At 47.4% G+C, this 26509-nt stretch overlaps 1 protein-coding gene and 1 non-coding gene across 3 annotated transcripts; one reads left to right on the top strand and one right to left on the bottom strand.

Moving 5' to 3' along the window:
* The first annotated feature begins 725 nt into the window (after positions 1–725).
* On the top strand, positions 726–26509 carry CD34 (CD34 molecule). Of its 2 annotated transcripts, none has more exons than XM_036442453.2 (8): positions 726–973; positions 13336–13518; positions 14182–14435; positions 15945–16025; positions 24297–24447; positions 24681–24733; positions 25046–25210; positions 26125–26280. In XM_036442453.2, exons 1-8 carry the CDS (start codon positions 907–909, stop codon positions 26137–26139), a joined length of 969 nt encoding a protein of 322 aa, XP_036298346.1. In that variant the 5' UTR covers positions 726–906; the 3' UTR covers positions 26140–26280. The 2 variants fall into 2 exon arrangements, with proteins under 2 accessions (XP_036298346.1, XP_036298345.1); XM_036442452.2 differs by having other exon boundaries at positions 733–973; positions 26268–26509.
* Positions 12310–12418, bottom strand: LOC118721827. Its single transcript, XR_004988844.1, has one exon. It is a non-coding gene; the product is annotated as a U6 spliceosomal RNA (small nuclear RNA).

Here is a 26509-nt window from a genome sequence, read left to right as displayed (position 1 = left end):
TGAAACCGGTTTGGCTCAGTGGTAGAGCATCGGTCTGCGGAATGAAAGGTCTCGGGTTCGATTCCGGTCAAGGGCATGTAAATTGGTTGCGGGCACATCCCCTGTGGGGGATGTGCAGGAGGCATCTGGTCAATGTTTCTCTCTCATCGATGTTTCTAACTCTCTATCTCTCTCCCTTCCTCTCTGTAAAAAATCAATAAAATATATTAAAAAAAAGAAAAATGGACAAGGATGGTTTGGACGGGGGGGGGGGGGGAGGAATGCATAATGGCAGGCAGCCATGTGTGTGTCCTCACTTATTATGCCTCATTAAATGCAGAGCTGTCTCCAGCCTACTATCATTAAATGCACCAGCCAACACACGTGGGAAGTTTTACCTGATGAGAAAAAAACGCTCACACTTGTAAACCCAGGCCCCCACAGAAGATTTCCTTCTGCAAGATTGTTCTCGGCTTAAAACTTTAAAATAAAGGAAAGCAAAAAGGAATAGAAAGCCAAAAATGAAAAGAAAAAAAAAAGTAAATTTACTCCTGCCCGGGCTGACACAAAGGGGTTAAAAGTTAAGTGGAAATGAGCTTGATGATGGGTCCTCTACATAAACTTGAACGAGGCATCTGCCCCCACCCCTCCACCCCATCCCGCCCAAACCTCCACCTTTTTTGGCCCCGAAGGCGGCAACCCCAGCCTCCCTCCCCGCGTCCCCCGCCTTTGGGACCTTGCAGGGAAGCTCACGTTAGTGGCAGCCAAGGCGAGGGGCCGGCCCTGCCAGGACCAAAGAGGGAGGGGAAGGGAATAGCAAGGAATCGCCCACCCCGCTCGCTCCGGGAGGAGGGGCGGGCGTCCGAGCGAGCGAGTGAGCAGCGCCTCGGGCTCCGTGCATCTCCCGGGAGCCGGCGCGCGGGAAGGATGCTGGGCCGCCGGGGCGGGATGCCGCGGGGCTGGACCACAGCGCTGTGCCTGCTGAGTCTGCTGCGTGAGTACCGCGCGGGGCCGCCGGCGGGACGGGGAGGGCCGAGCGCTCAGCCAGCTGCACGCGGGGAGGGACGGGGAAGGGGAAGGGACCCTCGCCTGCATCCAAGCTCCCACGCCAGTGGCCGCTCCCGGCTTTGGGGAGCGAGGGGGCCCGTGGGAACCGGGCCCGGCCCCTCACCTGGGGATCGGCGGGGCTGGGCGGGGAGGAAGGCGGTCACGCCGCGAGTGGGGACTCGCCCAGGGGTCGGCCCGCGGGGAGCCCTCGGCGACCTGAGTGAGACTGCGAGACTCGCTGGAGTTGCCTCTTATCTAAAGCCCCTTGACGGTGCTGGGTCTCTCATGTTTCCAAAGGTGCGGTGCGCAAAGTTGGAGAGGAGAAGGGAGGAGGGAAGGGAGGAAGGGAAGCAGCCGAGTGTTGCGGTGATGAGTGATTCTGGAAACCGGGCCGAGCGTGTGGCGGACAAGGGGGCCAGGCGCCCACCCAGCACTGGGTTGGGGGCGGGGGGGGGGGGCAGAATTAAGACATTAAGGAAAGGGAGCAAAGCCACCTGGCAGGAGGCCCCGGAGGCAGGCGGAGTTGGGCGAGGAGGGGAGTTTGGAGCAGAGAACAGTCCGTGCAAAAACCCTTGCCTTGGATCGCGAAGTGAAGTTACTACTCGCTCTCCCCACGCCCACACCCATTCCCCCCGCAGAGAAGGTGGAGGTGGTGGATGGAGCTTGTTCTCCACGCTGCCTCCCTCTCCCCCCACAGCTCCTCTCGGGCACCAGCTCAGGAGGGTTAGGTCTGGGGGGTTTCCTTCCCTGCCCCTCCTCTCCAACTGCGGAAACCGGTGGACAGGTCAGAAGACTGCGGATGCTTCTCCTCATCCACAATGCTCTTATTTCTTAAGGTCTTGCTCTCAGTTTCCTTCACACACACACACACACACACACACACACACACACACACACGGCACTCAGTAAATATTCCTTTCATCTGGGGATAACATTATCTCCTTTCATTGCACTTACTAGAAGGTTTTAAACATTGTAACTTGTCCTCCCTTTTGCTCAGGATTCTGCCCCCAGGGCTCCCCATTCCCTCCTCTTCCTAAAGGCCAGCGGAGGGGGGAAGGCGCAGGGGGGGGGGAGGGCGGGGGGGGGGGGAAGAGGGGTGTGGGCCAGCCAGTGGGGGCCCCACTCTCAGCCCCCTTTGCTGTCCCTCTCTGGGGCCACCCCGCTGGAGAGCGACTCCTTCTGGGCCTGAGAAAGCTCTGAGTTGGGCTCTGGATTGACCTGTTTGGCAGCCCCAGACTTGCCCTTTGGGGCAAGGAAAAAGCCATCCCTGAGGTGTACGAGCCCTAGCGAGGGGATCCCCCTGGGTGAGCGGATCAGAGGCTCTGATTCAGATCAGCTGCTCCTCCGCTCTGCTCTGACTCCACAGCTTGTGCTGATGGCCTGGTCCCGGGCCCACCCTCAGCTGGCGGGTCTCCTTCTTGTCTCGCCAGCAGCAGTGGAGGTGGTGGGAGCAACTTAACCTCTTCCAAACCTCATGGTGGCTCGTCGAGAATTTCAGTCTGGGGGTGAGGGGTGCGACATGAGTCCCGGTCCTCAATCTTGCCAGATTGAGTGGGCCAGTTTGGCACCTCTATGCCTTTCTTGAGAACTTGCTAGGGCGTGTCTTTGTTTTAAGAGCAGGAGTCACTTTCTGTCCTGGGGTATATGGTGGAGCCCAGGACATGAGTGACTGTACCTCAAGATGCTAACAAAGGGACATTGCGGAAATTCTTGTGAAACGTAGAGCAGAAAGGGGTGCTGTGGCTGAGCTTTGTCCTGAGACGTTCTTCTTCCTGTCCCTGCAGGAAGTAGGTAGGCCTGGGGGTGGCCCTAGCAGCCCCCTTGAAGTAGACTTCCTTTGTTGGGAATGGAGTGGCTCCGGGCGGAGGTGGTGAGAGGCCACCAGGAAGCATTGCCACCCCCACAAGCTGGGAAGAGGAGCCCCATTTGTCAGACTCAGGGTTTCCCTCAAGCCCTCCGCGGCCAGTCCCACCCCTTCGCATTCCTCTTCTTCCTCTGGGTCCTTCTGTGCCTGCAGACCCCACACCCATATCCTGTCTGGGGCCACATGGAAGAGGGGGGGAAGAAAAGAAAAGGAAAAGAATTTTATCAGATATTTTCCAGAGGAGAGAGGACTCCACCCTTTGAGTCTCTGCCACATGGTGACTGAGGAGGAGCAGCCGAGGGACCGGTGACTAATGCAGTGGCCCCAGGACTTTTCCTTGTAGGGCCAACCCTGCTGCCAGGACCTGTGCAAAAGCAAGTCCTTGGTAGCATTCCTGGTGGACAGATAAACACTGGCCACCAGGACCTCTTTCTTATCCCTTTGGCTCCACCTCCTGGGAGCCTCATTCACTTATCCTCATCGCCTCCATTCTCTCTTTGTCTTCAAAAGCTCAGGGCAAAGGGTGCCAAACTGCAGCTGATAAACTTCTGCCAGTCTTACAAAAACAAATAAGAAGGAGGGACAAATTCCCCTTCTTATGGTCTCACGGCCCCAATTTCCTTTAGGTCCTGGGCAGGCAAGCCTGGGCTGACATTCAGGGCTGATGGTTACCCAGCTCCACCCTGAGGGGGCCTGGGCCTCCCTCTCTCATTGACTTTGCTGGACCTAACTCAGTGGTCGGCAAACTCGTTAGTCAGCAGAGCCAAATAGCAACAGTGCAACGATTGACATTTCTTTGGAGAGCCAAGTTTTTTAAACTTCTTCTAATGCCACTTCTTCAAAATAGACTCGTCCAGGCCGTGGTATTTTGTGGAAGAGCCACACTCAAGGGGCCAAAGAGCCGCATGTGGCTTGCGAGCCACAGTTGCCGACCGCTGACCTAACTAAATGGTCTAGTGTGGAGAACTGAAAATGTGAAGGCAGGGGAACAGAACAAAAACACCAGCCTTTAGAAGAAAAAGCTCAGAGTCACTAGGACAGAATTTCCATATTTTTTCTGGGCTTTGACTGCTCTAATGGGAACATTTTCTTGCCTCTGCAGCAAAGAAATAAAAGCATGTCATCTATGACTTTTAGTCCCAAAGCCCCCAACTTTACTAAAGGGAAAAATGTGTGTGTGTTGGGGGCAGGGGGGTGCATCCTGGGACTTACGCACCAGAGCCCACCTGGGAATGAGACACTCCCCTCAGGTGTAAAGAAAGGAAAAGGCCTTTGGCTTAACTGGGAAGTCTGCTATTTGTTGATTGGAGAGTCCTGGGGGGACAGAAAACCTATGGCTGACACCTACAGGGGAGCAGCATCTCTAGGTAGCCGGTTCCATTGTTCAAGAAAATTCCTTAAATAGTCTTTGGATGAGACAACCTAGACCCCCTGGACAAATTTAGGATGTGCAATTCCACAAGAGGTTGACTCCCTGAGCACAAGAGAAAGTAGAACTTTGTATTTGGTGAGCCTGAGACAAAAGGCTGAAATACTCCAGAGCACAAGAAGGGAGAGAGAGAGAGAGAGAGAGAGAGAGAGAGAGAGAGAGAGAGAGAGAGAGAGAGAGAGAGAGAGAACACACACGCGCCTGGGACAGTGGAGGGACAGTGGAGGTTGGAAAAGACCTGGCTAAGAGGCCTTAGGGTACTCTATGGATGTTTAGTACAGTCTGTCTAGAGTTTCAGTTTTGTCATCTCTTTTGGGCTGTGCTATAATCTGCTCCAGGCTCTCAGGCCTTCAGTAAGCACAGGCCAGTCTGTGTTAGCAGTCTCCTGGGGAGAATAAGGAGTGGGTGCTTGGCTAGCCCAGTGTGAAATAGTGCAAACCAAGAACTGCTGCGGCCTGAGGATGGGGAGGCGCAGATCTTCCATCCGGGAGTCAATGGCACCCAGGAAAAGGCAGGAAGAGGTGACTGGGAGAAAGGTAGGCCCCAGAGGAAGCTCAGGATATTGGTGTCCACAGAAAGTGGACACATCATTTAAATAATATAGGGAAGTGTCAGTACACAGGGCACACTCAGGCCACAGACACTTGGTTTAAATTCAAACATTAGCATGGCCTCTGTTGGGTAGGGCGGCATCAGCCCAGCTCTTTGTTCTGATCCAACGAGGCTCAAACTCCTGGAGGCGATAACAAGGATGCTTCCTGAATACTTCCAGGAAAGGCAGGAGGCTCACCGTCTTGCAGTTCATTCCATCTTTTTAAATCAAACCTCCTTATTAAGTTTTTCTTTGTATTGCCCTGAAATTAGCCTTCCTGCAACTTCTAGTCATTAATTCCCATTCTATTTTTTCTAATACTTCACAGAATCATTCTGATCTTTCTTCATGACAGCACTTACCGACCTTTCTAAATCACCCCACTAGATTATAAACTCCTTGAGGACAAGGATATATTTAAATTCTAATGACACTCCTAACAGTGTAAAGGAATCATCTTATTTTGTGCTTCCCACAGCTCTGAGCATGGTTCCTTGTACATCCCTGTGCTTACGAAAAACAAGAATGAATATATATATGAAATGCACCTTGAAGAAAGTTATTTATTCTCCCTCCCAAATTCTTCTTTTCTATTATACATCAGAGGTTCTAGTAAAGGGCCAGATAGTAAATATTTTAGACTCTTAAGGCCTGGTGCTCTCTGCTGCATATTGTATTTATTTTAGTTTACAGCACTTTAAACACAGGAAAGCCATTTTTAGTTTGCTGGCCATGGTATAAACAGCCCATGGGAGGGATTTGGTCCACCAGCTGCCGTTGCCAGCCACTGATCTAGAGGCAGTAACAGTAGTCTCTCAACCATAGGACTTGGTTTCTAGAACTCTTTTAATTCTGGTTAACCTCCCATGGAAATTCCCTAAATTAATAAACTTCCCCTGAAAACAGAATCTCCAATGAGACCCCTCTGCCTAGTGGTGGTTCGTGTGACTGAACCTGACACAATCACCTTTCAGTCCAAGAGTTTATTCTGTTTTGTTTTGAAATATATTTTATTTTATTTTTTACAGAGAGGAAGAGAGAGGGATAGAGAGTTAGAAACATCAATGAGAGAGAAACATTGATCAGCTGCCTCTGTACACCCCCTACTGGGGATGTGCCCACAACCAAGGTACGTGCCCTTGACAGGAATCGAACCTGGGACCTTTCAGTCCACAGACCGACGCTCTATCCACTGAGCCAAACCGATTTCGGCCAAGTGTTTATTTTGAACTCAGGGCTGTGCTAAGCGCTCCGAGTAAAACAAATGAGTAAAAGAGACAGTCTGGCACCTGAGAAATGTATAATGGAACTGAAGTGGCAAGACCTCTACTCAGGACACAGTGTACATGATTTGTGCTCAATAAGTGATGGGGATACATGTCCTAAGGTCTTGGAGAAGCAGAAGGAAAGGGGCCTATATGGATGATAACCACGATTTCTTGATGTTTACCAGATAGACTAACTGCTTTACACCCCTTTCCTCCTCTGTTCCACAAAACAACTAGGAAGTAGGGACTATTTTTATCCTCAGTTTATAGGTGAGCTTTAAATAGGGGAATAGGCCGGGCTGGTGTGGTTCAGTGGTTAAGTGTTGACCCAGGAACTAGGGGGTCACAGTTCGATTCCTGGTCAGGGCACATGTCCAGGTTGTGGGCTCAGTCCCTAATGGGGGGCATGGAGGAGGCATCCGATTAATGATTCTCTCTCATCATTGATGTGTCTACATTTCTCTGCCTCTCCCTTCCTCTCTCTGAAATCAATAAAAACATATTAAAAAATAAAAAGACATAGCCGAAACTGGTTTGGCTCAGTGGATGGAGCGTCGGCCTGCAGACTCAGGGGTCCCAGGTTCGATTCCGGTCAAGGGCGTGTGCCTTCGTTGTGGGCACATCCCCAGTGGGGGGTATGCAAGAGGCTGCTGATCAATGATTCTCTCTCATCAGGCTTTTTACTGACGAGTAAAAAGGCTCTCTATCCCTCTCTCTTCCTCTCTGTAGAAAATCAATAAAATATATTTTAAAATAATAATAAAATAAAGACATAAAGAGGGAAAGAGGCTTCCCAAGGCCGCACTGCGGAGCATGGGGCAGAAGCCTGCCTGCTTCCATCAGGGCCTGAGAGCGGAGCCTGAGCTCTTTGCTTCCAGGCTCTGCCGTCTTCTCACCAGCACAGGAGTGGGCTCCCCAGAGAGGCCCTGTCCTCCTCCTTCCTAGGACTGCATCTCCCAAAGCTGAGACACCCAGGAACTCCTCCATCAAACTGCTGCTGGTCCGGGTGCTAGAATTCAATAGAATGGGCAGAATGGGGCTGACTGGCTAGGACAGTGGTCGGCCAACTGCAGCTTGAGAGCCACATGCGGCTCTTTGGCCCCTTGAGTTTTTAGCAAAGACCAGCTTAGGAGTACCCTAATTAAGTTAATAACAATGTGCCTGCCTATGTAGTTTCCGTTCAAAAAATTTGGCTCTCAAAAGAAATTTTAATCATTGTTGACTAATGTGTTTGCCGACCACTGGGCTAGGTGGTCCAGAAACAACACCAGCAAAAAAATGAAACCAAGGCTCTAAGAAAAGTAAAATCAAGGACAGGAAAACACAGTCTTCTAAGGTGTGGAAATTGAGTTATTTAGGTAGCAGACCTTTCTGAACTGCTGAGGATTTATAACCGCACCAGACCCCCCCTTGAAAGAGGAACAATACCTTCAATTCACTAGCTGTAGGTAGAAATCTTATAAAAATGTATTTCAGACACCTCTGTTTCCTTAAGTGTAACAAACAATAGGACTGTAACCTTCATGCTTCAGATATATCATGGAAACAGTTTGTTCAAGGTACAACTCGGTGACATCCTAATGCTCTTTGAGGTGAACATATTTATTTACTCCTCCCATTTATGACTCCAGGCCTGTGTGGGTTTTGATACTCATGTCTGTTTTTCATTTATTTCAGTTCATTTTTAGCTGCTGCTGCTCCTTATTTCTTGTTTGTTTCTAAGAGTCCCTTTTTAATTTTCAGCTCTAGCTAGTATATCAAATAACCAATGTGATAGTATTGTGTATAAAACAAGAATAGTGGCCTCTGAATAAGGGCCTGTAAGTTAAATGGGTGACTTTTGCTACATCCATTTTGTGACATCTAACTTGGCTTCTGAGAATCCTCGTATTGCCAACTCCCTGATACCTTGTCTTTTTCTCTTGCTCCATGTTCAAGAGTGGAGATCACATAGCTGTGTAGGTCCTTCTGCGTCTCTAAGGTCTTGGGACTTGGCGTCTCCATCACGTACAGAGGACAAATCATGTATACCACTTCCTGAGTAGAGGTCTTGCCATGTTAGTTCCATTATAAACTTCTTGAGTGCCAGTTAATAAAGATGGACTGAGAAGTAAACAACAGAAGATGGTGTTTTCTTCCAGTTTAAGTTGTGCTCTCATGTGGTCTGGCTGAGGGCTATGCCTCCAGTCTAGAGTGGAATGGATGGAGTGCGGGTTTTACCCATCGCTTTTAAGAATCTGCCTGGTAGGCCGCTATTCCTCCCCGCAGACTAAGGAAACAGAAGTTCATGTAAAGAAAGGTCAGATTCGAAGGCTTAATGCCATGGTGTGTGTGGGGAGTAGGACTCAAAGAGATCTATGGCCCATCTTGATTCTTATAAATGTCACTTCTTCAAGACCCTTCATGGGAACGAATTCTATAAAAGGGTCCCTAGAGACTGTGAAACCAAGAGACTCCCTCACGGATGTCCCTGTATTGCAGCAACAGGCCAGGATTGTCTCCCATGGCCCTGCCGAGGTGTCCCCTGGCCCTCCACCAGCTTGTGCGTACCCCACGTTCAGCCTCGCCTTTCTGTTCTCCACCTCTGTTCAGTTTCCCCAGTGTCTCCGAGGCTTCCCTGCTCACCCTAGGTTTGGAGACATGAATGTGTGGTTGGGGTCCCATTGCCATTTGCAGATGGATCCTGCTAGAGTCCCCCAGTGCTCGGCTGAGGCTGAGGGGTGGGTGGGAGGAGGCTGCGGCAGCCCAGAGCCCGACCCTAGTGGGTTGGTTGCTGGCCTGGGCCAAGGGTTGCTTCACTCATCTGGCACAGGCACCTCGGTCCTCAGCACTCGCAGCAGGTCGCTCGGCACATCTGGAAAAGTTCAAAACTGTTTGTCTGGGTGAAGGAGGCCCTGGGGGAGGGGGTTCAAAGGCATGACATCACCTCAGCCAGGCCCAGCTTCCTTTGGGAAGAGAAAAGGGCTGGGCCAGGCTGGGCCAGATGGGATTCCCAGGAATTGATGTATCGGAGGGGAAGAAGAGGAAAGGGTGGGCAGGAAGAGTGACGTCACGGGGGATTCCAGCAGTGCCTTGCAATGTACCTCGAGAGGATGACTTCACTTCTTATCACCTGCTCTCTACAGTGAACCAGACCTTAGGGGCAGATTGCGGAGCGGGCCCTACTTCAGGACAGAAGAAGATGGGATCTGCTTCCCTGCCTATTTTATTTTGTCAAACTGACTCCCTCCCTAAGCCAGACAGGAGCCCCTCCTTTTCTTTCCAGAGAACGGAGGGTGCCTGCTGGTCCTGAGAGGTTTGGCCCCCTGAGTCAGCGAACCCTCCAGGCCCCATTGCTCCTCGCCCCACATGAACTGTGCCTCTATTCTCTGCCCAAACCCTGGTGAGGCGGGTCCTCATCTCCAAAGCGGACAGAGCGGAGTTACTGTGTCCGCCTGCTCACCTGCCACGTAGTATGAACATGATGGTCGTCCTTGCCCTTAATGGCAGTCATCTTGGCGGCAGGTTGGGGAGGGAGGCATATAGGGGGCGAGAGAGACTTGTCACCGTCTCCAGGGACGCATTCTTGGGCCCAGGTTAATAGAACGTCCCTCCCGTGGCTGAGGGAAAGAAAAGGCGTCATTCTGCATTGCTCTTTCCTGGGAACCTCGGGAAAAGGCTCACCTAGCTCTCCAGCGGGAACATTTAGAGACAAGCTTTGGGGGCCCTCAGGAGCCTTTCCTTGAGGCTGGCACTGCGGGGTGTGAGCTCCGGATCTCCAGTCCACCGCCAGCACGTACAGGTTTGAGCCCAGAGTACAGGGGAGGCCCAATACTACATGTCTAAATACTTCAAAGTTATAAACCAAGCCAGTGGTCGACAAACGCATTAGTCAACAGAGCCAAGTAGCAACCATATGACAATTGAAATTTCTTTTGAGAGCCAAATTTTTTAAACTTAAACTTTTTCTAACGCCACTTCTTCAAAATAGACTCGCCCAGGCCATGGTTCTTTTATTTTTATTTTTACTTTTATTTTTTAATATATTTTATTGATTTTCCACAGAGAGGAAGGGAGAGGGACAGAGAGCCAGAAACGTAGATGAGAGAGAAACATCCACCAGCCGCCTCCCACACACCCCCCACCGGGGACGCGCCCGCAACCAATGCACATGCCCTTGACCGGAACCGAACCTGGGACCCCCCCAGTCCACAGACCGATACTCTATCTACTGAGCCAAACCGGCTTCGGCCAGGTTGTGGTTCTTTGTGGAAGAGCCACACTCAAGGGGCCAAAGAGCCGCATGTGGCTCATGAGCCTCAGTTTGCCGACCACTGAACCAAGCCAACCGACTGATAAATAAAATACCATCTATTCTCCTACTTCGTGGCCACCTGAAAGGCCAGGTTTGAATGTGAGATTCTTGTGGTCCTGGAATTCAGTCCCATAATGTGGCTGAGCAAGAGGAGGTGGCCCTTGGTCCTAGTTCCCCCCTCTTTTCTTCTTAACCATGATGCTGGCCCACACTGTAGTGGGTCTTATGTGCACGTAAGGGACACTCCACCCGCATGCTTATGTTCTAAGCCTTCTCCCTGCAAAGAGCCACCCTTCCGCTGCCTCTGGGCCTTGCAGGCGCCCACTCTGGTGCTGCAGCTTCCCCTCCGCAGGATGGGCTGGGAGAGAAGGCCCGGGCAGGTCCTGCAGGGAGGAACACGTTCGAGGACTTCTGACCCCCAAGGTACATTCTGGAAGGGAGGCTCCATCTCTGTTGGAGGGCAGCGCAGGAGGAGGAACAGTGTGGGCTCTAAAGCTCAGGGTCCAGGCAAGAAGCTTCTCCCTGGGTCTAAAGACGGCACTGCTGGCTGGAAACTAGGAAACATGAGGGCAAGGACCCTCGTGAAGGTCTTCAGAGATTAACTAGGTCCGGGAACATTGTCACTAGCAAGTTAACATTCATGTCATTGATTCTCCCAAGAATCCATGTAAGGAAAAACCCTCCCTTTAGAGATTTGTAAACAGACACACACACACACACACACACACACACACACATTAAATTGTGAAGTTACTGGCAGAGCCAAAGCTAAACTCTGTCTGCATCTGATGAGGAATCAGGCCTGATGTTTTCCAGTTCATCAGCTAGATCTCTAGGGCAGAGATCCCTGAAGGAAACCTTAGGGTTGCTTGCTGCAGTTCTTCAACCAAAGAAAAGCAGAATCGGTTTAAAGGCCAAGAGGGAGAGAACGAGGGGAGTTTGGGAATGGAAAAGTCTAGGAAGAAGAGAAGAAACATAAACTGCATAGAGCAATGGTTATCAACCTTCCTAGTGCCGCGACCCTTTAATACAGTTCCTCATGTGGTTGTGACCCCCAGCCATAAAATTGTTTTTGTTGCTACTTCATAACTGTAATTTTGCTACTGTTAATGGATCATAATGTAAATATCTGTGTTTTCTATGGGTTTTAGGCTCTATAGCAGTGGTTCTAATGTCGCGACACACAGGTTGAGAGCTGATAGGAGGGTTGCCTAAGACCATCAGAAAACAGATATTTACATTAAAATCCATTAATAGTAGCAAATTTACAGTTATGAAATAGCAACAAAAACAATTTTATGGTTGGGGGTCACCACAACATGAGGAACTGTATTAAAGGGTCGCGACATTAGAAAGGTTGAGAACCACTGGCATAGAGGATGGTATGACGTAGTGATTGTTCCAAGAACTAATGTGGTGGTGGATAGAGAGTGAGAAAAAGAGAGGATACCTTAAGAAAGGAATAGAGATATATCCTCCCCACATTTTAGATCTCTGTCATATTTATTCAGGTATACTTTGCTATTTTAATATTTTACTTAATATGTTATGAACATAGCCTCACATCCTCATGTTGCTATAGTTTTTCCATATCCTTTTATGGTAATGATTATGGTATCTTAGGTGCATATGCCTTTATCAGATTGTAATTCATTTTAGTTACTTGCAACTTTTCCCTCCTGTAGATAATCCTCCTACAGATAATACTCTTCTAGCCACTTGGTGCATACAAGCTTTTCCTTCCCTATTTCCTTAGGAAAAATCTAGTCGTGGGAAATTAGTTGCCTGTCCAGGAGGATGTTCTTGTTGCTGTTGCCTTGCCAGGGGTGGCAGGAGATATTCTAACGCTTCACAAATTTGCATGTCATCCTTGAGCGCAGGGCTCATGATAATCTTCTAGGTACTGTTCCAGTTTGAGTATATGTGCTGCTGAAGCGAGCACAGGATATTCTGGATGGAAATTGAATCACACCCTGGCCAGTTTCCTTAGTGGTTAGAGCACTGGTTGAAGGACCAAAGGGTTGTTGGTTTGATCCCCGGGTTGGGCATGTTTCGGAGGCAACCAATCAATGTGTCTCTGTTACATCAATGTTTCTCTCTTACTCTCTGTCTTACTCCCTCCCACCCCCCCAACCCGCCCCCCCCTGCAACTCCCTATAAAAATCAATGAGAAAAATATCCTTGAGTGAGGATTAACTATATATATATAGTTAATATATATATATATATATATATATATATATATATAGTTAATATAATAACTATACACACACACACACACACACACACACACACACCATATTTTCCGGCGTATAAGACGACCCCTAATTTTACAGTTAAAACGTAGGTTTAGGCCTATATTCGCTGTATAAGACTACCCCCCACTTCCGAGGCAACACGAGTTCTTTTTTTAATTAAATTTTTAATGAATGACATTTTTCGAACATACTGTAATATACCATACATTGATACGATAAATGGAAGGTCTCTTCACAAATGGCAATGCCATGAACTTGACCGAGACGTTTTTCGGGATATACTCGGCTTATAAGATGACCACCGATTTTCGTTTGACTTTTTTTCGTTTCAAAAGTCGTCTTATACGCCGGAAAATACGTGGTTTTTGTGGGGGTTTTTTTTTGTGTGTGTATATATATGTGTGTGTGTGTGTGTGTGTGTGTGTGTGTGTGTGTGTGTGTGTATAGGGAGAGAGAGAGAGAGGGAGGGAGGAGGAGGAGGAAGAGGAGGAGGAGGAGGAGGAGGAGGAGGAGGAGGAGGAGAAATAGAAATTAAATCAGGTGATAACATGAGGCTCCAAGACAATTTAAGTTCTGACTTTTCTTTGTTGTTTCTCTACAGCCTCTGCATTCACAAATGCAGATAACTTGACTACTGTTGCCACAGAGCCACCTACCAAAGGAATGTCTTCAGCTGTTCCTACAAATGTATCCAACCAGGAACCCGTAACACAAAGTACTCATGAAAGTACCACCCTCTACACCATCTCTCAGAACAGCAGTGGGACCACAGCAGACATCTCAGGTAAAAAGTGTTTGTCTTCGGTCCCAGAGGGATGCTGCTGGTGCTTAGATAAAGCATTAGGACATTTGCAGACCACCCTTCCTGCCCCTGCTGACCCCCATCGAGGGAAATACAGGTTTCTATAACAATGGCGTGGACATCTTGTTTAGGATACCCTGAAGTAAGTTCTAGATCATTCTTCCTCCAATGATAGCATCCTCAGGCCAATGCCTTGGCAGCTGATCCTCTGCTCTCATGCTGAGTCTGGTTTAGTGACAAAACAGGGCTAGCTGAGAACTCCCTAGACATCTCTGATCTCTCCTAAATGAAGGAAGTTGTTTACGGGTTCAAATTGGGGGTCTTTGACTTCACTAGGGTGGACCAGCATCCAGTTAAGTTTCAGAATCCTGAGGGCATTCCAATACATCTAGATTACAGCTATAATGCCAACAGCTGGCTTAAAATGAGTTTGGTAAGGGTGGGCCATAAAGTAAGTCTCAAATCCCCAATTTCCCTCTTCTGGGTTGAAGACCATGCTAATGTCATTATCTATAAGGTCCTCACTCATGACAGTGAACTGAGAGGTTGTGTGTGTGTGTGTGTGTGTGTGTGTGTGTGTGTGTGTGTGTGTTTATATTTATGCAAATTTGCTCAAATGCACACTTGTGTTTTGGTCTTTTCCAGAAACTACAGTCAAGTTTGCATCTACCTCTGGGATTACCCCAGTTCCTGGAACCATGAACTCTTCTGCCCAGACACAGACCTCTTTAGCCACCATCGTGTCTTCCACCCTAACCAACTTTTCAACTTCGGAGATGACCTTGGAGCCCAGCACGTCACCTGGAAATATTTCAGACCCGACATCCAATAGCACCAGTCCAGTGGCATTTACCATTGAACCCAGTACATCCTTTTCTTCTACCCCCAGTACCATCAAGGTGGGTGAATTAGGCCCAAAATGGTAGATTTTCCCTTCATTTTATATGTATACGAGCTCTATACTCCCCTAACTTCTCCTCATCTTAACCAATGAGATTTGGCTCATTAAGAATAGGCATGGGCCCTGGCCAGTGTTGCTTAGTGGTTGAATGCCATGCACTGAAAGCTTGACAGTTTGATTTCCAGTCAGGGCACATACCCTGACCAGGTTGTGGGTTTGATCCCCGATCAGGGTGTGTAGGAGGCAACCGATGTTTCTCACATCAATGTTTCTCTCTCTTTCTCTTTCCCATCCTCCCTCCCTCTACTTTAAAATCAATAAAAAGAATTAACATGAAAAATATGCAGCCTAAATATTGCTGGAACAGGTAGAAAGGGGGAGAGGGGTGGAGTCAGGTGGCTAGGCTGATCTGTGCCATGGGAATTGCATTTCTAAGGAGTAGAGATTAAAGGGGATTCTCTGTGATCTATCCAATCCTCTGTGGTTTTCTCTAGTACTTCTTGTCCTGGGCTTTGATTAGGGCCCCATTCCCCTTTGTACACATTTAGAAACCATCTTTCATTTAATGGTGCTGTTTTTCCCAAAATGCTTAGGGCAAATACCATTTCCTCTCTGTGAGAGGGTTTGGCGGAAATCCAGGCATAGAGAGGCAGTGAGAAATGGAGCAACCAGGGATGGTGAGAACACTGGCCCTTCTCAGCCCTGGGGCTAGTGACTGGCCATCGCTTTCCACACAGAGGATAGGAGATATAAGGCCTGGGTACTTGGGAGCAGGCTCTGGGGGACCTGCTTGGTTTCTTTTTTAAAAGGAGCTAGGAAAACACCTAGACAGTCCTAGGGGCCAGGAGGAAACTGAGGTTCTGCTCTGCCCCCCAATTATCTGTTTGCCTATACAAGGTGAGGCAAAAGTGGGTTTACACTTGTGAGTACAAAAAACATATAATTTACTCTTGTATTATGAGTTATTGTATTTTTCATATAACAACTGTAAACCTATTTTTGCCCCACTCTGTATGGCCTGGCTGGGAATAAATAATTCATTGGGGGGAAAAGAGCCCACCCTACCCTCTTCTATCTCTGCACCCTGTGTGCCAGTGTTTACCAAGTTTGCCAATAGCTGGTATCTGCTGGGAACTGTGATGAGATGGAGGAAGAGAGGGAGACTGTTATAAAGCTCTAGTTCTCTAACATTTTTAAAATTTATTTTATTTATTAAATTTATGGGGCTCACATTGGTCAACATGAACATATAGGTTTCATGTGTGGGTTTCTATGTTACAGGATCTGTATATTGTACCATGGGATCACCATCCAAAGTCAAATATTCTCCTGTCACCTTACATTAGGACCCTCTACTCACCCCCACCTCTTCCCTCCCATAATGACTTTTTAAAATTCTTTTCTCTGAACATCTCTTAAGAGTGTACTTCACAGAATCACACTGGAAAAGAGGTAGGGAGGAAATGAGCGGCGAAGATGCTGGCTTATTTACTTTGTTTTAATACAGGGAGAAATCAAATGTTCCGGAGTCAAAGAAGTGAAATTGACCGAAGCTATCTGCCTGGAGCTAAATGAGACCTCCAGCTGTGTAAGTCAGACTCCCACCCCTGTGCCTTCCCCCTCCTCGCCTCCCACAATTCCTTCTCAACCCCCTTAGACCATTGGTTCTAGATGGATGTTGGTGGCTTCTAAGCAAGGTCAGGCTACTTGCAAAATGAGCTTTGCGGATAAGGAGTAAGAGGCCCCATCTGGTGGACAAAGAAGGCAAAGATGATTCTATTTAAATGTAGTTCTTACTTTTTACCTCCTCTGGTATAGTCTCTGTAGTACATTATTTATATATATATATATATATATATATATATATATATATATATATATATATGTGTGTGTGTGTGTGTGTGTGTGTGTGTGTGATATTCAGATTTAAGTTTGATTTTATATTAAGAAAGTCCTTCATAAAGTAGTCACCTAAAATAGTAATTTCTTTATTATATTTATTTATATATAACTTTAGTCCACATAGAATTTTTTTTTCTGTAATGCTGTGCTTTTCATATAACCATTTTCCCAGGTTATTTCTTTCTTTGTTGATCAGAATGCTTCTTTTAGTTTATATTAAATTTTTATATGTCACAGGGCACATTCTTGACAGTTATTTTATTTGTTCAGTTTGTCTTTTTTTTTTTTTTTTTTTTTTTTTTTGGCCTGTTATAAATTTTTTTTAATTATTATACTTTGACATTACAGGATTTTTTAATATTTAGCCAGAAAGGTCCTTGCTCTATAAAAAAGGAAAAGTATTTTTTTACTCTATTAGAAAAACTTTAGGAACATCTTGTCAAGATTTTTTTAATTAAAATTTTAATTGGAACTACTCTAAAAGTCATCAATATTTTTTCTGTTCTTCCCTTATACTATTCAGCATCTTGTAATTTTTGTTTTTTAGTTTTTTAATTTTTTTCTATAGGTTTTATAGATTTCTTAAATTTATCTATAATATAGACTTATTATGTATTACAATTGGTTATTGTTGGGATATTAGAGTTAATTGAGTTTGGAATATTTATCTTGAGTTTAGCCATTCTGGTTGACTTGCTTGTTAATTCCAGGATCTTTCTAGTTTATTCATTTCTGTTTTTAAGGTAAGTTATTATGTTACCTTCTACAATCTGTTGTTTTTCTCCTTATTTTCAGTAGTTATGCCTCTTGTTTGAGTTTCATGCCTTGGTGAGATTGTGCAGCGAGGTGTTCACTTTTAACAATAATAGTAGGCCTCCTTACTTTGTTTTAATAAGCCTCTTTCCGGACAGTAACGAGGCTCTGAGTGAAGAATGTAATGACAGCAAGAGTGGTACTCACTTTCCTTACAAGTTAAGGATTCGTTTAAAGGAACCATCTGTGTGATGTGAGGCATACACGATCTGGAAAAGGGCTGGGGAAAGACTGTGCTGTTGAGTGCATGAAATTACTTATTTGATCTGTTCTAACCGCTGACATCTACCTGTGCTTATTAGGTGGGTGGTTCTGACTCACAGGTCTTTTCAAATTATACCTTAGAGAATTACCTTAGGACTTTTAAAAACAAAGTACATGGTGAAGACATAAGTCCACACAATGGAATAACTAAGTGCAATTTGCAAAATAGCTAACTTGGACACGGATGTAAAATGTTCTGTGTGTTCCTGATGCTGACTTTCAACTCTACTCATTAAAAAAAAAAAAAAAGTGCCAAATCCTTTGCTAATTCTAGCTCAGGAAAATAATCATTCCCCCCACCCTTCTCTTTCCCTATCATCTCAGTTGAGCGCTTGTTTTCCTGTGTATCACGAATCTGTGCCAGAATGCTCATTCTTTGTACCAACAATTTAGAGCTGATTGCATAACCTTCTACGTGTCTGTCCATTGCTCTTCAAAGTTCAAATTTAACTTAGGATCATCATACAAGACGAGGGCCAGGAACTTACTGCTACTCCAGGAATAATTCCTCTTATGTTGCTATGACCTCTTTCAACCCATGGTCTTGACTGTCTAGTCTGTTCTGTGGCACAGCTGGGAAGAACTGCACTCTCCTCTGAGATTTAGGGAGGATCCATGCGTATCAATGTAGAAAGAGAGCAGCTCCCCCAGTTTTCTAAAGAAGGCTTCTGCTCTGCTTGCCGTAAATCAGCTCTATGGTAGCAACAGTGGAGTGCTATCGTTTCCCTGGTGGGTCTACCACTATCGATCCCCCTTCCTTGCTGTCCCTTCTTCCCCAGACCTCAATCAGCAATGCCTCCTTTGAGTCCCCAAGGTCATTTTCCTCAGTCAGCCATTCTTGTTTAGAATTTGTAGCCACAGCTCCTGCTTGTGTCCCAGATTCCTTTTCCTTGAGACCTACATGACTGTCTGATCATCAGTCGGTTCCCAATGCTGAGTGGTGCGGTGTAATTTTTCTTAAGATGGTTTTTACTTTTGGTGTCAGAAGGCCTTAAGGGGCTGGTTCTAACCATGGGAAACGTAGGCCCTACTCACAGCCTAAGGAGAAGCATGAGAGTTTGGATTCCCCTAACATCACGTCCTTAAATACTTGGGTAATGTTGGCATGCTCCTGCAAATGTATTCCCAGGAGAGAAATGCACAGGCATTGTTCTCAGCCATCCAGATTCTCATTCTGTACCAAAACTTACTGAGTATCCAGCGTGTTAGCTCTCGCTATGTGGATTCCCTCGACTTGTCTTCCATACATGCATGCATTCTATAGACATTTGTACCCCAACCATGCTTCTTTCACCCCCATCCTTCATCTCTAGGCAACACATCACCTGTATCATCCAGGGAGAGGCAGGGCGGTCCCATGCTCTTCTCAAGCACCTGGTACCACAGCTCAGAACCCTCATTAGCAGGACGTGTCACTCCACGTCTGACTTTCGTTTTCTCTGCTGCAACATCAGGTTAATTAAGTGTTTGTGATTGTGGTTTCTCAAATTGTTTCCAAAATGTGAGCTTATTTTATTCTCTTATGTCATAGCCATATCTAAGGGTGCAGTTCAGCAGTGTTAAGTGGAGTCACCTTGTTGGGAAGCCAATCTTCAGAACTCTTTTCATCTCCCAGAACTAAAACTCTACACCCAGTAAATAATATCCCATTCTCCCCTCCTCCTAGCCTGGCAGCCACTACCCTACGTTCTATTGCTCTGAATTTGATTCTTCTAGGTATGTCATATGAGTGGAATTATACAGTATTTGTCTTTTTATGACTGGCTTATAACACTTAGCATAATGCCCTCAAGTTTCATCCATACTGGAGCCCGGGTCAGAATTTCCTTACTTTTTAAAATTGGATATCTTTTTCCATTGCATGTACACAGTACATTTTGTTTATCCATTCACCCCCTGACGGACACTTGGTTTCATATTTTGGCTATTGTGAATAATGCTGCTATGAGCATGGGTATACAAGTATCTCTGATTTCATTCCTTTTGGTTATATAGCCAGAAGTAAAATGGCGGATCATAGGGTAATTATATTTTTAAATAGAATTTATGTTTTCCATAACAGCTGCACCATTTTACAACCCCATCAACAGTGCAAAGGAGTTCCAGCTTCTCTACATCATTGCCAACACATGTTATTTCCTGTGTTTTGTTTGTTTGTTTGTTTAATAGTAGCCATACTAGTGGGCATGGCTACTATCTCATTGTGGTTTGGGCTGGCATTTCTTTCTTTTTTTAACATATTTTTATTGATTTTTTTACAGAAAGGAAGGGAGAGGGAGAATTAGAAACATCGATGAGAGAGAAACATCCATCTGCTGCCTCCTGCACACCTCTTATTGGGGATGTGCTTACAACCAAGGTACATGTCCTTGACCAGAATCGAACCTGAGACCCTTGAGTCCGCAGGCCGACACTCTATCCACTGATCCAAACTGGTTAGGGCTGGGCTGGTATTTCTTAATGATTAATGATCTTGATCATCTCTTAATGTGTTTATTGGCCATTTGTACATCTTATTGGAGAAATCTCTAAGTCCTTTACCTGCCTATTTGGTTTTTAGAACTACCTTTCTTTAGAATCAGATCTATTTGCACAGAGGTTTTATTTATTCAGCTAGCTCACATCGCCTTTATTCTGTCCCAATGACTTCATCTGAGGCAGACTGCCTCCCGCCCGCACATCGTATCCACAGCCCCAGCCTTCCTTGCCCTCTGCCCAAACACTAAAGGGCAGTTTCCATGCAGAAAAACAGCGTACAGATGGAGGGCTGATGAAGACAGTGTGTTTCTTGGAAAGAGCCTGGAATCAGGAGACAGCCTACCTTCCTGCCTTTGGTCAGCTGCCCACTTGGGTGACTTGTAGCAGGTCCTTTAATTAGTCTAGAACCCATACGAACATAGAGCAGTGGTTCTCAACCTTCCTAATGCCGTGACCCTTTAATACAGTTCCTCATATTGTGGTGACTCCCAACTATAATATTATTTTCGTTGCTACTTCATAACTGTAATTTTGCTACTGTTATGAATCATAAGGTAAATATCTGTGTTTTCTGATGGTCTTAGGCAACCCCTGATAGTGGTTCTCAACCTGTGGGTCATAACAGTTATGAAGTAGCAATGAAAATAATTTTATTAGTTGGGGGTCACCACCATATGAGGAACTGTATTAAAGGGTCGAGGCATTAGAAAGGTTGAGAACCACTGACACAGAGGTTTTGCCTGCATTGTCAAACTCACACACGAAGTACATAAAATTATTGAGAGAGAGAGAAAGAGGGATACAGTACTGGGAAATATCTTAAAGGTCATTTAGAAAAATCTATGTCCTTTTCTCTACTTTAATGCTTAGCATGCTTCCTTGACAAGCTAAGAGTCCTTGAAAAGTTTGAGGGTGCTACTCTAGAAAGGTTGGATGGTTTTATTATTTTGGTTATTATTTTTGCAAAAAATTATTTTGGTTATTATTTTTGGTTATTATTTATGCAAGCCGATGTAGTTGGGGGCTCACAAATCGGATTCTCATGAGCGAAATGGCGAGGCTGTGCTTCCTCCTGCCCACTCTCCCATGCTGCCTGCCCACAGCCTCTCCTGGGGAAGGATGTTTATTTCAAGCATCTGGAGAAGCATTGTGCTTTGTTCAGGATCCACCTGCTCCTCTCCGGGCTCACACACAATCCCCCGATGCCGAGTGGGAGGCCGGCCGCTCTTCTTCCCTTGAATTTAGTCCAAGAAGCCAAGCAAGGGGTGGAGGGACTCCGTGTGAAGGCCAAACCAGTGGGAACGCTGGGTGAAACAACAATGCACTTTTGTTTGTTTGGGGCTATGCTTAGTTCAGCCTGGGTTCCACATTATGTAATATACACCTGCTCCCGCACTCCGGAGTCTTACAGTCTGGTCAGAGAGAAATGGCACCAAAAAAAAAGACAAGGCAGAATAGGATTAAACATCCAAATGAGGATTCTAGATGGCGGAGTATAGAAGGTTTGCTATTATTAATGGTAATGGTAATGGCTGCCATTTTTCCAGTGCCCGATGGGCACTCTCCATACAGCACCTCCCTACTCTCCTCAGCAACTCAGTCTTCAGCTGAGGACCCTGGCACTCAGGCAAACTGCATGCCATGAAAGAATCTAGTCACTGGCAGAGCAAAAGTTGATGTCCATTCTGATGGGAAGTAGGACCTGCTTGAGGGAGGAAGTGGGACTTGGAAGGATGGGGAATCCAAGGGAGGAGATAATGTTCTTCCTTCTCCCGCAAGTAGGGTTGTGACAGTCTCAGGCTCTCATGCCCCTGAGCTCCCTCATGGTGGTGTCCCAGTCAGAGGCCTCCCACCAGCTTCTCCCGGACACGTTCTGCCTATCCTTCAAGGCCTGCATTGTGATGCTCTGACAGCCCCAGGCCAGATGTGCCCTCACCCTCCTCCGAATGCCGACAGCATCTTAATTGCACCTTTCTTTGGTAAACCAGGGCTGTGACCTCTTGGTCTCCTTTTGCTTCAGTTTCTTCATCTCTAAAATGGGGTGATGTGCCAAAACCGGTTTGGCTCAGTGGATAGAACATCGGCCTGCGGACTGAAGGGTCCCAGGTTCCATTCTGGTCAAGGGCATGTACCTTGGTTGCAGGCACATCCCCGGTGGGGGTTGTGCAAGATGCGGCTGATCGATGATTCTCTCTCATCAATGTTTCTAACTCTCTATCCTTCTCTCTTCCTCTCTGTAAAAAATCAATAAGATATATATTTTTAAAAAATAATAATAATAAAAATAAAATGGGGTGATGTGAGGCTAAATTAATCAATATGTGTAAAACACTTGAAACAGTGCCTGGGACAGAGTAAACTTCATTTATGTTCATTGCCATGCACACAAAACTAGAGCTTGGACATGTAGGATTCATGCTAACACCCCCCTCCCCATGCACGCACATACCACGTGATCCACGCACCACATGACACAGGTTTTCACACAGCATCATATATTTAGGGCTTGATAAATGTCAGGATCTGATTGAGGGGCAGCTTCTTGGACTCAGCTGCCCGATGATGGGGCCACCTCGCTTGGCTTGTTTTGACCGTGCAAGAGCCTGTCCCTCTGCCCCCCTCAGGAAGGAGACATAGTCCAACCAGAGACACATCAGCAGCCCAGCCGTCCAGCAGCACTGCCCTGCTTTCCACTCAGAAGGCATGGCGCTAGGGAGGGTGTGGTGCTCAGGGAAGCCATGTGCGGCTCTCAGAAAGGAAATGGCCTCGAGAGGAAGGAGACTGCTGAGTATGTCCAATGTGGTGTCCGGGCTACCCATAGCAAAGAGCCAGATTTCTTCCAGAAGCAGAGCCTCTACCCAGGACTTCACAAGGCAGACCTGCAGAATAGCCTTTTCCTGAGGCGTGAAGCAGCCCTGGCCTGAGAGTCCATTTCTCTGAGACCTCACTCCCAGAGGCCTTCCAAGGCCGCCGATGGCCTCACTTCTCTGTGGCTTGGGGGTCAGCTAGGCCTGCTCTCCCGGCCTCATCCACGCCCAGTGGGTTTCACTCAGCTCACTGAAGCTCCAGCTGATGGAAGCAAGCTGGGGCCTGAGGCCAGTCTTGACCTTGCCTTGTGCGAGAGCAAAGGACCCTGGGTGTTTCTGCCTTGGGCCACGGCAGTAGGAAAATACCCAGGCCGCCTTCCAAGCTGGCAGGGCCCTCAGGCTTTGCCGAAGAGGCAGTGCTGCCTGCAAACAGGAAGCTTTCTCCTCCACGTAGGCTCAGTTCTGATGGCCCTCACATGCCCCAGCAGTTTTCCCCCAACAGGAAGGCGGTCAGAGCTTTCAGGCGTTTCCTCCTCCATCTGCCATCCGGACAGGGGAGAGTCTTGGTTTCCACTCCTTTCCTGTGCAGGGGAGGCCGCTCTGATTGGAGGCTGCCGGCATGACCCTGGGGCACTCGAGAAAGGGGTGTTGGAGGGCACAGCCAGGGCCCGGACCTGGGCTCGCTGTTGAAGAATTATCCAAGTTTATCTGCTGAGCCCGAGTTCCTGAGCAGGACTCAGTTCCTCAGTACGGGCCAGTCAATAGCCTGGAGGAAGACCTCTGAACCTTGAAAGCATGTTTATCTTTTAATAGATATTTTCATTGATTTCAGAGAGGAAGGGAGAGGGAGCGGGAGAGAGAGTGAATCATTGATTGGCTGCCTCCTGCATGTCCCACAAAGCAGGCATGTGCCCTGACATGAGCCATGACCTCTGGGTTCATAGGTTGATGCTCAATCACTGAGCCACACTGACTGGGCAAGGGTTCCATATTGTTAATGGGATAGAAGGATAGAAGACTTGATCGAAAGACCACTTCCCTTGGCACCATGACCTTTGTGAGACGCCTTGGAGAGTAAGAGGGAAGGGACCCAGGATCCTGCAAATCTATAGTCATTGATTTTGTCTCACCTCCTCTTCCTAACATTTGGAGCTATTCTAGCCTTGAAACAAATGATTTTCTCCTCAGTATGGCACTATTAATAGTTTTTGTTATTGGCAATTTCTTTTGAACTTACTTTGAATAGTATAGTGGGCAGGGGCAGTGCTTAAATAAATTTGTTCTCTGGCATCTTACACCTAAGACACTAATAGATATGTGTTTTGGTACCGAGAAGTTTGTTTTGTGTTTTTTCTTATTGTGTGCTTATACACACATACTTCGAGGTGTGTGTTTGTTTTGTTTGTTTGTTTAGTTGTGTGTTGTGTGTGTGTGTGTGTGTGTGTGTGTGTGTGTGTGTTTTCCAGATGGAATTTTAGAAAAAAGGGATCCTTCCTGTGAAGGATTTAACCAGAATTATTGTCAAGACTCTGGGTGCAGTTCGGGGCATAAGAGTAATTTCATCGCTTGCTCGTCATTTTTCTCGGTCTTCCCAGGAGGACTTTAAGAAGGACAATGGGGAGGAGCTGACCCAAGTCCTGTGTAAGAAGGACCCGGCTGAGGCGGGGGCCGGCGTGTGCTCCTTGCTTCTGGCCCAGTCCGAGGTGGAGCCTCGCTGCCTGCTTCTGGTCTTGCCCAACGGAACAGGTGAGGGGCACATCTGTCTCGAGGGCCTGAGGTTAGAGGATGCTGGGTAGAAATCAGGCACCGGAACTCAGAGAGAGCAGGGGCTGGGGAGTAGGGCCGGGCTAACTTTGGGAGAGGTCGTCCTGAGATGAACCACGCTGGCCATCAGAGCATCTTCTAACACAGCTTAGGAGGACGGAGCAGGATGAGCTGGCTCAGCTTCTAGACTCAGCAACCCCTGTTTCTAATTCTAGAACTTTCCAGCAAGATAGAACTTCTGAAAAATCACCAGTCTGACCTGAAGAAGGTAAGTTCTCGAGATGATGGGTTTGGGGTGTTTGCTGTAGTAGGGGAGAGTATAATGACCGTCTCTAGTTCCCTTTCTTCCCTCTCCATTCTTCTCCAACCATCTTCGGCTTCCTGTGCTGAGCCAGAATCTCACAGTACAGCTTGATTCAGAGATGTCCGTCTGAAATCCTATTCAGAAAATTCCTGAAGTCCATGTCTTCTTGTGTTTGCCCACTGTTGGGTCACATGGGTGGGTCCAGTATGGGTTGGACTCCTTTGTAGAAACCACATCACAGTGACGAGGCCGTCTTTTCTGTGCCTTCTCCCCAAGCTGGGGATCCAGAACGTCAAAGAACAGAAGGTCGGAAGCCACCAGAGCTATTCCCGCAAGACCCTGATTGCGCTGGTCACCTCGGGGATCCTGCTGGCCGTCATGGGGATCACTGGCTACTTCCTGATGAACCGCCGCAGTTGGAGCCCCTCGGGAGAAAGGCTGGTTAGTTTCTGGGGTTCTGGCCACAGGAAATGAGGAAGATCGGGGTCTTTCTGGGGCAGCCCACGAATGTCAATATCAGGGGAGGAGAAATACCAGGAAAGGCACTTTTTATGCCCTTAGCACAGGATGGTCAGGCCTACACATATCGTGTCCTTGGACAAATCCAAACCCATGCCAAAGGTAGGCTTCCAGTTGTTTGTATATTAAATAATCCAACCATTAAGAAATAATAATAACACAAGAATGAACTTGGCATTTCGTGTACTCACAACTGTAAGCCTACTTTTGCCAATTGGGGAGGGGGATTAACTGGGACCAGCTCATCTCCCTGTGGTCCCAGATGGTCCCTGCCACCGACTGACTTTCTTTTTTTTTTAATATATTTTATTGATTTATTTTTTTTTTTTTTTTTTTTTTTATTTATTTTTACAGAGAGGAAGGGAGAGAGATAGAGAGCTAGAAACTTCGATCAGCTGTCTCCTGCACACCCCCTACTGGGGACGTGCCCGCAACGAAGGTACATGCCCTTGACCGGAATCGAACCTGGGACCTTTCATACCCACTTTGCTTTGCACAGGCCGACACTCTATCCACTGAGCCAAACCAGTTTGGGCCAACTGACTCTTTTCTCTGGGACAGTTCATCTGGGCATGACCGGAGCAGGCTGCTGAGTCAGCCACTTGCAAACATATGACGCGGCTCACCAGGGGCCATGTGGCAGGAACACATACTTAAGAATTCCCTTTTTTGGGGGGGAAACCTATTGCTGACGTGTTCTGGATGAGGAAGGAGAGGTGTTCTGGATGAGGAAGGAGAGGCCGGGTTTGACTGGTGGCCTCTGGCCGAGGGTGTACATGCCGGGGAGCAGGGGTCCGGGGAGCTTGTGGTGCTCTCCGCTGTCCTTTCTCCTCTAGGAGCTGGAACCCTGATGGCTCTCCCAGAAGAAAGGAGTCTGCACATGCAGCCGCCACTCCCCCCCCCCCCCCATTCTTCCTTCCCCCGCCGGGTCTCCCTCCCCTGCTTTCAGATAATGCTCCTTTATTTATGCACCGTCTAGGGGGAAGACCCTTATTACACGGAGAACGGTGGTGGCCAGGGCTATAGCTCAGGCCCGGGGCCCGCCCCTGAGGCTCAGGGGAAGGCCAGTGTGAACCGAGGGGCTCAGGAGAACGGGACCGGCCAGGCCACGTCCAGAAACGGCCATTCGTCGAGACAACACACGGTGGCTGATACCGAATTGTGACTCGGCGGGGAGGGGCAAGGCTGGGCGACGATGCCCGGGGAAGGGGGTCCGCCCTG

This window comes from Pipistrellus kuhlii, unplaced genomic scaffold (assembly GCF_014108245.1).
Source record: "Pipistrellus kuhlii isolate mPipKuh1 unplaced genomic scaffold, mPipKuh1.p scaffold_m20_p_18, whole genome shotgun sequence".
NCBI lineage: Eukaryota > Metazoa > Chordata > Mammalia > Chiroptera > Vespertilionidae > Pipistrellus > Pipistrellus kuhlii.
Note: the sequence above shows the minus strand (reverse complement) of the source record. Positions and strands in the feature narration are given on the sequence as shown.

Coding starts and splice junctions, on each gene's coding strand:
- CD34 (XM_036442452.2), top strand. CDS start 907: ATGCTGGGCCGCCGGGGCGGGATGCCGCGGGGCTGGACCACAGCGCTG. Junction 13,519..14,181: donor GACCACAGCAGACATCTCAG/GTAAAAAGTGTT, acceptor GGTCTTTTCCAG/AAACTACAGTCAAGTTTGCA. Junction 16,026..24,296: donor TAAATGAGACCTCCAGCTGT/GTAAGTCAGACT, acceptor CGGTCTTCCCAG/GAGGACTTTAAGAAGGACAA.